Raw genomic sequence first — 13,207 nt, forward strand, 5'->3', positions numbered from 1 at the left:
CTGAGTACTCATATCAAGTACACGAGTAGTTATAAAGACACAAACAGTGATGAATATGCCCTGAAATAACTAAACACTTGTAGAGACACACACAAGAACACATGCCTATATCCTGTTGAAATAAATTAAATATATTGCTCACCCTACTGGTTGGGCTAATGAGCCCCTCAGACACACACCACAGCAGACGCTTTACAAAAGGCTGGAATCTCAGGAGGGCTTGCAGGTTCTCTGGATTCATATAGCACAATAAGATCCCAAGCCTGAGTAAGAAAGTGCAAAGTCAATTTCCAATCATACTCTATATCTTCACTCTATTCATGTATCCACAGCTGAGAAGCCATTGGGAGGCTGTGTTACTGTTATTTCTTTAAAGCATGATAAAAGAAAATTTAATTTCAGAATGAAAATAATGGAGGGAGATACTTCACTGAAAAACACAACAAATGCTGATTCAGATTACTCTTAAAAAAAAAACTCTTAAAGAAATACTCCGCCCAAAAATAATACATTTTTTTTAAATGTTACTTACTGTATCCTATGATGTTTAAAGTTGTGACAGAGAAAAAGTTTTAATCTCATGTTTTAATGGAGAAATTAAATAATGAATACTCCAACTCAACATAGTTGATAGATGACCAGCACAGTGCATAGCCAAATGATGTGAAAAAAGTTCATGGGAACAAGAAAAAAGAAATTTTGAAGTAACTTGTGTTGCATAATCCACATGTCCGATATCCATTTTTATGGTCAAAACATGTAAATTATTTGTATCTTTTGCTAAAATGTTATTAACAGTTGCTTCTTGAAATTGGCACATTTAATTTAAACAAGGAAGATGTCATTCCCACAATGCTGTTCATTTGAATTAAAGAAAGGTATCTACACTAGTTAAGGTTAAGGATCTGTGCTGGCATATGGAAGGTTGCTGGTTCGAATCGAAAAAGAGATCCTACTCTGCTGGGCCCTTGAGCAAGGCCCTCCGCCTTCAATTGCTCCAGGGGTGTTGTACAATGGTGACCCTGTGCTCTGACCCCAAGGGGTATGCGAAAACTAACAAATTCCTAATACAAGAAATTGTATAAGGTGAAATAAAGAACTAAAAAAAAAAAATAAGGGGGACAGGCAGATCGAAAACCATTTAAAAAAATCGAGAGTGGTCTCCCCTCGATTTTCTTGTAAACTCAGATATGGGGATTGATATTTGAGGAGTTATATTTTTATATTATATACACTAGGGGGCTGTGTCTCCAAAAAAATCACGTATTGTCTCCTTCAAAGCCTTCCAAGATTTTTTTTTATCATAGAGAGATTAAAGAACCATCAACAACAAATCAAATCAAATTAATAATATGTTGAACAATTATTATAAAAGTAAAGTTGATTAAATCAGACTCTGCAGCTGCATGAATAAAAGGTAAATTCCCACTTCCAGTTAGCAGAAATAGCCCAAACGTTCATAGAAATCTACCTAATTTGTACCTAACACTTGTATGCAAAATAATGAAAACATACTCAAGTTATCATGTTTACACACACACACAGACATAATTCCAAAAATTATATTTTTGGATTCAGGAAGGTCTAAATCTCGCAATGGAATTTTTGGAGGATTCCAATACTTTCTCTATACTTCATATACGAGAAAGTCAGGGAGGTCTAAAATGTCGAGATTTTGATAAATCGAATTTTTTCGACAATTACAATGCTTCCCTATATTTCGCATACAAAAAAATAAAAATATCTAATTTTTGGGTGAAGTATTCCTTTAACATAGAGATTTGAGCAGAAAGCACAATACAGGGGTGTCGAACTTCAAAAACAGATTTGCTTTTCAAAAGGTTCAAAAAATGTGAAGTTCTAAAATTTGGTGAAGATAAGCTCCTCTGAAACAGTGGTTTGTGAATTGCTTAAGAATATCTGTTATGATTTAAATGATCACTTTTCAAAGTTAAATTTTAAAACAACAGTATAAAGTGACGTTTTGTCAAAAATGTTTAAGGCAGGTGATATTTCCATTTCAGTTACACCATGCATGTACTGGCTCGCTAGGTCATGGCAGCCATACCATAAACTCAAAAGCACTTTTTTATGATTTTTCAGATGAAAAGAAAAGATTCTTACAAGTCAAACCAGACTTTGCTCATCTTTTTAATATTTCATCCTTGTGGTAGGTACCATGACAAAAATGGAGAAAGGAAAATAAAAGGGTTGAGATGGTGGCTGAATTCCTCTTACCTGGAAAGCTTTTACACAGACACTGGCTAAGTAAGGCAGCTTGTTATTGGCTGTCAGAATGCGGAAAGCTTGCAATTCTTTAGAAATGTGATTCCATACTGTGAAGTGTGCACAGAGTCATTTCATTTGTCATTCCCTAGTAATGTAGTCTGAAGTCCTTAAGGCAATGGAAGCCAGAAGCTGCAGTTACTAACTTTGATATCTTCTGAAACTAGGAGCCATGTAATGTGCTGTCAACTTTACTTTGGTTTTGCAAAACTACCTAAATGGAATGATCTGTCCAGTACTTTTAGGGTTACACCAGTGAATTCAGACCATATTTTATCCTGCTTAGTCTCCCTGGAAGAATATGTTTATAAGCCACAATAGCTCAGTAGGGGAACATGCTAAGGCCACTCTGGCCAGCTCTAGGCATAGACCAAGTAGGCACCAAAAGTCGTTCCATTTAGGATTACGAGGGTGCTGATCTCTAAGGGAGATTCAACCCTTACTCCCTCCACACTTTGATTTCTAATCTGATTGTGACCATGAGAGCATTAATCACCAATGAGGCAGTCAAACCACTTGCACTTCAGAACAGGTCATCCACCTGAAGCTAAGAATGTTTGGGCCCGGCCAGTCCTTGGATGGGAGACCATCTAGGAAAAGTTTGGTTTGCTGCTGGAAGAGGTGTTGGCGAGGCCAGCAGGGCGCACATACACTGAGCTCTGAATGTTGATCCCAATGCCCCAAGTGCAGAGATGGGGATACTGTGCTATAAAAATGGCACCGTCCTTAGATATAAAATCACGGCCTTGACTCTCTATGGTCAAAAAAGATTCCTGGGCATCTTTCATAATGAGTAAGGTGTATCCCGATGTCCAGGCTAAACTGTCTACCAAGGCCTAATCATCCCTTTATCACCCACTAATAAAATGTGTGGTGAGTGTACTGGCACAAAAATGGCTGCCATTGCATCATCCAGGTGGATGCTACACATCAGTGGAGGTTAAGATGGCTCTCCACTCATTATGAAAAATGCTTTCAGCAGTAAGAAAAGTGCTAGAGAAATATAAAGAACTATTATTATTATTATTATTATTATTATTATTATTATACCTCCCATCCTCCTTAGTCAGTTTTAGTTATGGATTCAAAAGAGGGATTTAAATTTGGATGATACTTTTTGGATGCTTGCAACCGAGTATGCCTAGGGGCATAATGTACCTTTAAGCCGGCCCTGCCTACTGGTAATTGTTAAGAGCTAGCACTGAGGAATGAGACACTTAACTCATTGTTATCAATCAACAATGTCCTTAAGTGTCATTTGATTTCCAAAAATAGTATGCATTTAGCTAAGTAGCAGATCAGTGCAGAAACAGCTATAAGAAAGAAATCCATAGGGACCATGACAGTGTATCACCTACCGAGGCAACTGAGGTCATGAAAATGAAGCATATAGGGCTGCTTCCAATAGAAGAACTTGAAAGTTTACTTCTGGGAATAGTAGTTATTTCAGATTTGCCCTACACTTTGACAGCTTACTTTTTTTCATTGTGCTCCCAACACTCAACCAGCCCCCTGACCCCCCCAAACCCCTCCTCACCCCACAATGCAACATCACAGCACACCCCCAAAGTGGTTCAGGATAGGCACTGAATGCCAAGGCAATATCACACACTACTGATGACAATAAGCACATTTACCTCTGAGCAATTTCAGCTGTTATATTCTGCTTGTTTCCAAATATGGTACGCAACACATGGCGTCCCCTTGTTGTGTCCAAACTGCTGTTTCCCAGCGTTTCCACCAAGGGAATGAGCTGCTTACACAGGAATACAAAGGTCACAATGACTTCTCTACTCAAAATCCAAATGTACATTCAAGAACAAATAATTATTTTTTAGTCCAGGGATCAAGAAACTGTGTGGCAATTGGTAGAGAACACACTGTTAAGCCCCAATAGCTCATCAATCCTATATTTATCTAACTTTTGCAAATCATTAACCAATTAAATTGTAAAGATCCCAAAAGTGGTACTTCCAGCACATTACTATGCACTGGAACTCATCCCTCATGTCTATTGTTCTCATTGCAAAGAAAAACCTTTGAATAGTTATATAAAATATACATCTTCTGTTCTTGATGATGAACTTCTTTTAAACTAACAGCTATTACACTGGTCAAGAAGCATTTTGCTACTGGGATTCTTTCACCTGTACTCTAACATTAGATAGATAGATAGATAGATAGATAGATAGATAGATAGATAGATAGATAGATAGATAGATAGATAGATAGATAGATAGATAGATAGATAGATAGATAGATAGATAGATAGATAGATAGATAGATAGATAGATAGATAGATAGATAGATAGATAGATAGATAGATAGATAGATAGATAGATAGATAGATAGATACTTTATTACACTTGCTGACTCCAAATCTGAAAACCGTTTTCGTCCAACATGTCCCATTTTTTAGTTATGATGTTCCAGGTCTTGGACAACTAGGGTGACTGGACAGTAAAGCTGATGCGTTTCAGCATTTAAGAAATAAGTTTGGTCTCGAGAAAAGTGAAACCAAAATTAAGGAAGGTGTTTTTGTTGGCCCTGAAATCCATGAACTGATGCTTGACGATGAGTTCAAAAGGAAATTGAAGCCAACTGAATCAGCACCCTCATTCATGCAGGTTGTCCAGAATTTTCTTGACAGTCACAGAACAAAGAATTATGCTGAGCTTGTGGAGAACGTGCTGAAAGTATATTAGCTTACAGGAGCCAGAATGTCACTGAAGGTGTATTTTTTACAATCTCATCTCGACTTTTTTCCACCCAAGCTAAGCGATGTCAGAGATGAGCATGGGGAAAGATTTCATCAAGATACAAAGGTGATGGAAAACCAATATCAGGGAAAATTGATGGGTGACTACTGTTGGTTCATGTAAAGAGAGATGGATGTGCAGTACAAGCGCAAGCAATTGCCTCAGACAATTTTGAGCACACTGACTCGCTTTTATATTGAGGTAAATTGACATAAACATGTTTTAACGTGTCTCTGGTATCATCTTCTGGTTTGTTTTCAGAATATACTCATTCAAACAATTTTGGTGGGACAGAGTTCAAACTCTAGATATTGTGTTGATATATATTCAAAAGTGCCAAAACAGCAATGATGTGTATTTCAAAAATCTGAAATATGAAATCAGTGTAAAAAAAATTAATAGAGAGCTGGTCTGACGTTCCCAGTAGCAAACAAAAAGTATTTTTTTTTGTAATCATTATTAATTCTAAAAAATAGAAGAACATATAACATACATGTTTTTCATACTGTACAAGTTGATAAATATTTTGTATGTCTTTATTTGTAACTTAAGCAAAGCAATGTAATATTAGTGTTACATTAGTGAGAAACATTCATGTTTACCCCCTTTAAGGAATGAGTCTCTTTGTAATTTTATGACAGGGTTGGGGGAAGTGCCTTAAATAAGTTTGACCAATATTTCTCTGCAGGACTCTCAGTCAACCCCCACAGGAAAGCCAGGCTGCCTAACTGCCAAGCTTTACCTTAACACCTGGATTGGAAAGGAAGGTGTGAATGTGTTCTATTCCCCCATTGGTCTGAGGTATGTCTTGTATCAGAAACCTTTAAGTACCATGACATCCTATTGGCTCTAGGGGTTGGACAGAAAATCTATAAATTTGCTTGCTTTACCTCTCTCTCTCTCTCTTACCAAACTGATGAAAGACCATCTCACACACCATAAACTGAAAAGGACAACACAATGAAGAGCACAGTTCGGCAGCCATATTGAGACAGGCATGCGGGCTGTTCTGAAGAAACCTGAGCAAAAATGATGCCTTAACTAGAGACATTTTAAGTAACTACAAGTCTGTGTGCCACCTGAAACTACACATCAACATTTATCAGGTTGTATGGTTGCCAATATTCAAATGTGCTTTGCATAGTGTTATTATTTATGAATATTATCAATAATACATTTAAAGTGTAACTTAACTCCTGCTTGTCTTTTGCTACACCTAATTGCCTGAGGTTATAAATGTAGAAGGGAAGGTGGGGAGAGGTTATAAAGTACAATACCTTATAAGCAGTGGTAAGCCTGGGAGATTTGAGGCATTCTGACAAAGGCTACTTATTAATAATCCAAAAGGGGAAAGTAGAGTCATATATTACTCAACCAAGACAAAACAATACTGTATATGGCAGCTTCTGCCAGTGGTGGGTTGGGGTGGGTGACTTTGAATGTTGCTATTGCTGAGGAGTTTGCCCACATCAGAATTTATGATGGCACGAAATGAATTTGCCATACAAGTCGATGTCATTTGAAAGAACTGATGTTATGGAATCATTTGTATTTCACAAACTCTTAATCCAGTGCACTATGCTAGGCTTCATCTTTAACCTGGTATGGTTAAGAGATAATTCTTAGGTGCCTCAGTTACCAAGCTCAACTTGTCCTAATCACATTTGGTGGAAGAGAAACTGGCTGAAATAGGCTTGGATTGTTGATTTAAATGAGGCTTATATACAAAGCATACTTCATTGAATACCCCACCCCACCAGATCCGCACACAATACAATATGCTACAGAAGGCCTTACTAATATATTGTACAGTTTATGAATAGCCTCTCTTTGTTTATACATGTTATGCTGCAGTATGTAACCTATCATCATATTAAGATTTTCATAAGCCTTATGGTTAATGCTGGAGCTAATTATATTTTATGTGTTGTGAAGCTGCTTTTTGTTTCAGTTTTTTTCTTTAGCTGCTAATAATTAATATTACTACTGTATTAACGTTGACCACAAGTGATTCAGATTCAGTCATCAATCCATTTTCACTCTAGGTATACCTGTGAGGATTGTATCTAAATCCTTACACTGGCTCCTGGTTAAGTTTAGGGCTGATTTCAAAATCCTCCTTTTAACATATAAAGCATTAAATGGCCAAGGTCCGGCTTACTTGTCTGAACTTATCATGACTTACAAACCTGAGCACATTAAGATCTCAAGATGCCGGTCTACTTAGGATTCCAAGGATTAATAAAATAACAGTGGGAGGTCGAGCTTTTAGTTACAGGGCCCCTAAACTGTGGAATGGTCTTCCTGCTTCTATAAGAGATGCCCCTTCAGTCTCAGCCTTTAAATCCCGGCTGAAGACTCACTACTTCAGTTTAGCATATCCTGACTAGAGCTGCTGATTAACTCTACAGACTGCATCTCTGTTGTTAGTCATTACCACTAAAACATAAGTAACATGATAGTTAGAATTGAATACTAACCCTCACCTATTCTGTTTCTGTTCTCGGTACCCAAATGTGGCAATTGGTGCCACGGCCCACCTGCCAAGTTGTTTGCCTGCCTATGGTAAAGTCATCCCTGATGGAGGATCACAGGAATCATGGGAAAGAGGGTCCTTTCATCGGAGCAACGTTTCAGCCGTGGAATGGCCAAATGGGGAGGCAGCTAGATGGATGAGGTCTCCAGAACTTTAAAAATATCCAAATCTTATTATGTGATATCATCTACTGTTAAATTCTGCTCCGTACTTCTAAAATTTTTATTATTATGCTGTATTAAGGATTTGTTCTGTTCTGTGTACACGTATTGTATTGTATTGACCCCCTTCTTTTGACACCCAGTGCACGCCCAACCTACCTGGAAAGGGGTCTCTCTTTGAACTGCCTTTCCCAAGGTTTCTCCCATTTTTCCCTACAAGGTTTTTTTGGGAGTTTTTCCTTGTCTTCTCAGAGAGTCAAGGCTGGGGGGCTGTCAAGAGGCAGGGCCTGTTAAAGCCCATCGCGGCACTTCCTGTGTGATTTTGGGCTATACAAAAATGAACTGTATTGTATTGTAAACTGTATTGTCAATAAACTGAGCAGAGTAGACGAGCATTCCATTTCCCACAAATAGATTAAAGTCTCAAGCTAAGGATTCATTCAGCTAAGATGTATGGACAATAATTGTAATTGTTTCAGCCACATCATACGCTGTAATTACATAAGCACACACTGAAGATGGTGAATGGGGCCAAAACAGAATCATCAGCAGACGAAAGAATTGCTATCTGCAGGCTATCCCAACAGAGACAAATCTTTCAAACTTTGATATCCTGGCATGAAAAAATATATAACAAGAGCACTATTAACATACACTCTTAGCTTACTTAGAACACCAACAGACTTGATAACTAAGATGGCAATGCTCAGCCTGTGTTGCACGAGTTCTGTCACACAAACTTCTAATCGGTGATGCTCATCATCTCAATAACTCAGGTACAAACTGAAAAAGCAATCCTTTCCCATTCACCATCTTCAGAAGATGAGTTGACGTGTTATGAGACCGCTTGACAAAAACCAATAACTAATCAATTTCATGGTAAAACTACTATATCTGTCATGGCAAATAAAAAGGAAAAAAGACATCAAGATGAACATGTCTAGTTCAGGAAACAAAGAAAAAGAAAGATTATGCCTGTGCATATTACTTTTCTCTCCGAGTCATTAATAAACATATCTCCTTGACCTTTGCATCTTGTTTAACTCTTTCCTTTCACCATTTGTCTTTAACCAGACCACATACCTGTTCTGCTGTCAGCTGCTGAAAGTGACAGAGTGGCAAATGAGGTAACAGTGGCTGAAGGGATCGCAGGAAGTAAGGAGGCCACAAAGGAACTTGTCCCAGCACATTGGACTGCAGCAGCCTCTTCACAAAAGCTCTCTTCTGTAGTGGTTTCATTTCAGAGCTGTGGTCCCTGATAGCTGTCAGGCTTAACCATCAGAGTGAATGTTAGCACATAACAACACCAACTTAACACTTGGCAAAAGAAATATCTTCAAAAACGTCTCTCATTCTACAAATATTAACTGCTAAACTGATTTGCATAATAACCACTGACCAGTCAAATCAATCAGAAATGTATTTTCATAAATGTTTTCTTATATTAAAAACATGCAAATGGTCACTCACACACTATCATTGACCAAAAGGAGTGACGGAAAGCTCATAATGTCAGAAACTGACATGAAGGGGATAAACTGTGAAAGGTCAACAAAGAGGTCAGGGGTGACACGAGGGAACTTGTGAAGCAATGCTGAGGTCATCATCTCCATTGCCTGCTCATCCTGCTGAGACACCTATTAAGGAGAACACACAGAAAATGTACGTGAGTGAATCATCCACATGTTAACTCTTGGAATACTTTTGGATTTGGACTTGAGAACTACAGGGCAGTAGAACTAGCCACTGCCAACTCCACAGAGACAGTGCACTTGAACCTTGTATCAGCCATGCCAGACTACAAACAAACTTTATTATGCAATACCTCTCTGTAGCAAGCACTATCCTGTAGTACTATAAAAGGCCAGAGTTACAATGCCACTGTTCACATGTATTTTGTTTTTTCATAATTGGAGCAAAAGCAGATTAAATGCCATTCATAAGCAAGGGAATGGAATGACAATCTTAGACCTAAGGTTCAGTACCATGGACACTAGAGCACACTGCCCTTACACACTAGTAACCAAGTAAAGGGCTGAACCCCTTCTCCTAGAGACAAACACATCGCCCTGAGATATAAAAGAATTTTTCTTCTTCTGATACATAGCTTACCTGTAGCTGGTTCCATGTTTGATGCATGTGGGACAGAAATCGTTTAACTGCTTCATTTTCAGCAGACATCAGTAAAGACCGTAAGCTTTCCCTTGGCATTTGTAGATATTCCTAGGAAGGAAAATTTTTTTAAATTATTGCACTGCCATATACTCCCCTGTTTTGTCCATTTCTTACTTAATGTATCTTATATATAAACATCTAAGCGTGGAAGTGTGTGTGTGTCTGTCTGTCTGTCCGGGAAGTGTGAGGCTACAGCATGAAGCTCAAAGAAAGCCACTCTGTCACCAAAGTGAAACCGCTAAGAAAAGGTAAACTCGCTTAGCCGCTAATACACAAATGAGGCGAACACATCGGCAAAACGAAACCACCGAAGAGAGAGAAACTCACTTAGCTGCTAATGCACAACCGATGTGATTGATTGATTGATGTACCAGAATCCATAGTTTCTAGGGGCCCAGGCTCTTTACAGCACGGACTTACACAGCTAGTATTTTATAAGTGACATTTAGGCTTTTACTATTTAAGGGTGACTCTTAAAGGAAAGCTAGGTTTCAGCTTGTATCAAGTAATCTCTGGATTTTTCAATAGGTTTTCTGGTCTCAACTATACAGACTGCCATGTCAGTTGTGACATTGATCCCATCTTCATGTTTATATAATTATACTGTGTCACACACGTGTGAGTAGGAGGCAGCTAAAGGGCTCAAGTAATTGTAATACCATATCAGACCAGAGGGTGGCTTTCTCAGTTCTTTGCAGACCCATCCCGGGAAATCCGGCAGCTTTGATGGCATCACTTCCGGTTTGGATGACACCACTTCCGGTTCCAGGGCCCATGACGATGTCACTTCCGGTTCCGTATCCCAGGAGGATGTCACTTCCTATACAGACTTTTAAAGTCGCCATGTTGCCTTTATTTAATCAGTTCTGTTTTGGACTCAGTCTTGTAAATAACTCTCTTTAAAAATCAACTTTTTCAAACTGGAAGAATCCTAACTCTCCTCTTTTAAGTCAGTGGGAAACCGATGTTTTATACTACTGTATTTTGAAATTGGAAAAAATCAAATACTCAGAGGATCTGTACAGATTTTTTCAAAACATGGCAGGATCTAATCAGTAATATTTTAGAATAAGCTCTTAAAGCACAGAGGAAGCAATTCTGTATTTCTTTCTCTTCTCAATTCATCTCTATTGGCTTATCAAACTCATCAATTCAGGTATGTTTACAAGTTTTACTCCATTGGCTTTGATTTGTATGGAATGATTGCAATAAAATTAATAAAATTTCAAACAAAAATCTAATTTTTGCACCCAGGACATATTATACGGGTGGCTGCCCTAAACCTTTATGATGTCTGGTGTCTATTTGTGTCACAGCTGTTATACAATTATTCTTCAATGTTCTTGCCATGTACTTAAAATGCTTAACTTACTTTTATAACTCTTACAGATAGCACTTTAACTATAAAATGCAAATCCATGTGTAAACGATCTCCATGTATACCTTTCAAGACATTCAAGTTTGTTAATCAATCATTTTTCCCATCCTATGTTCAGATATTAAGAGCAACCCAGGTTTTTACCTCACAGAAATGCCTCTCAATGGCCTGCTTACAAATAAGTTGATGTTAGGTATTGCATGCTGTGAGGCAGAGATGACCTGTCAAGACGCAGTATGCTGAGACATTGAAAAACCTTTGTTGCTGTCGACACATAAGTATTATTGTGCTTCATGGTTAAAGGAATTTGCAGATCTCTGGGACATTCTAATGAGATCGTAAGAGAAGGAATTGTGCATTTTTGCATGTGCCAAGAGTATATTTTCTCATGGCAAAAAGAAAAAGTACCTACTGTGGTAAGTTAAATGATCTCTTACCTGAAAGAGGAATCTGAGTGAGGATGAATTGTCTTCTTTTTGAATAAGGTCCCAGAGGACAGGCTGTAAGGAGACATTGAAAAGTAAATAGGGGCACCTCTCCTGGCTCCCTCTCCACATAGCTGTGTGAGGTTTAGCATAATTAATAGAGAAGGGACATCAGAAGGGGCATTTCATTCTCTAAAAACAAACAAAAAAAAAAATCTCAAACAAAACAAACCCAGTGGTAAAGCAGTGAAAGTGGTTGTGTAGTTCACTAGCCATTTGTGGATACAGTATATTCATAAACTAAAAAAAATGCAGAAGCATTGGACTTTACGCAAAGCATTCACCGAATATTATCACGGCTGTACTTACTTGGGAATGCTGTACTCAAACATATAACAATGTCATGTAATTACACAATGCCCAGCTGTTCCAGTCCTCTCATGGAGAATCCTTGACAGGCAAATTAAATATTCAGTCTACAGATTATCACACACACGTGTGTCTTAGGGACAGGTTAAAGGGTCTGGCGGTGGTAATTCCTCACCGATCCACTAGATGGCATTCTTTACTAATGCCTCTTCTCCTCCCTCTACACACCAGATGATTGACAACCTAACCATCTCTGATGTCACTTCCGGTGTCTCTCCCCGATTGTACTTAACTGGAAGTGTCACCATCTTGGACAAGCCCCTTTTGTGACTCGTGTCTATAAAGATATCTTTTTTGCCTTTTTCAACACATCTATAATTCAAGTTTATTTTCAGTCATACGGGGTTTGCCTGTGGGTGCACCAAACCTTTATGCTTGTGTGTAAATTTTTGTTACAAGATATACTGTACTAGCTTATCAAAGACAACTAAAGAGCAGCAGCCTTTAATGTTGGGGTAAATCTGAGAGAAGTAAGTAGCTGCTACATTCAAAGACGTTAATATTCTCAAAAGTCTTTATCCTCAGTTGTCTTGAGTAATGCATTTGTTGGAGTGATATTTGACAAACGTTGGGATTGTACAGTAATATTCACATTACATGAAAAAGCTCAGCTAGTAATATGGTATCAGTTCATAAAAATGTTAGTTGGCAAAGGAGATGTCTAGCTCACCCCAATCATAGAGCTGACATATGAAACTAATAAAAGTGACATTAAATTAAAGTAACACAGCCTTGCTCCATATTTAAAAACTAGCTGTGATACTGTGAATATCCTGGCAAAATTTTGTAAGACTATGTCAGTTAAAGTGTCATCAGTTAATCAGAAATACTATGTAACTAAGTGCATTTCTGCATAATTGTAGGTTCATTTTTGTTCCCAAGGGCTAATATTATTGGCAGGCAGTCTTGCACAGTAGTTAATACTTTCAAACCCTGAGGTTGTGGGTTCAAATCCTACTACTGACACTGTGTGACCATAAACAAATCACTTTACCTGTCTATGCTCCAATTAAAAACACAAAGCAAATGCAACTAATTGTATCTGAAATGTTGTAAGT

At 38.0% G+C, this 13,207-nt stretch overlaps 1 protein-coding gene across 1 annotated transcript in view; it reads right to left on the minus strand.

Moving 5' to 3' along the window:
* The window catches only part of LOC120541434 (stereocilin), a 77,873-nt gene that overhangs the window by 55,668 nt on the left and 8,998 nt on the right, over positions 1 to 13,207 (minus strand). The window contains exons 3-8 of the mRNA XM_039773054.1: positions 11,733 to 11,795; positions 9,855 to 9,965; positions 9,213 to 9,379; positions 8,826 to 9,012; positions 3,924 to 4,039; positions 143 to 263 (exon numbers count right to left, since the gene is read on the minus strand). Coding sequence (XP_039628988.1) covers positions 143 to 263; positions 3,924 to 4,039; positions 8,826 to 9,012; positions 9,213 to 9,379; positions 9,855 to 9,965; positions 11,733 to 11,795 — 765 coding nt within the window. The remainder of the gene's footprint in view (positions 1 to 142; positions 264 to 3,923; positions 4,040 to 8,825; positions 9,013 to 9,212; positions 9,380 to 9,854; positions 9,966 to 11,732; positions 11,796 to 13,207) is intronic.

The sequence above is a fragment of the Polypterus senegalus genome, chromosome 12 (genome assembly GCF_016835505.1).
Source record: "Polypterus senegalus isolate Bchr_013 chromosome 12, ASM1683550v1, whole genome shotgun sequence".
In the NCBI taxonomy this organism is placed as follows: domain Eukaryota; kingdom Metazoa; phylum Chordata; class Cladistia; order Polypteriformes; family Polypteridae; genus Polypterus; species Polypterus senegalus.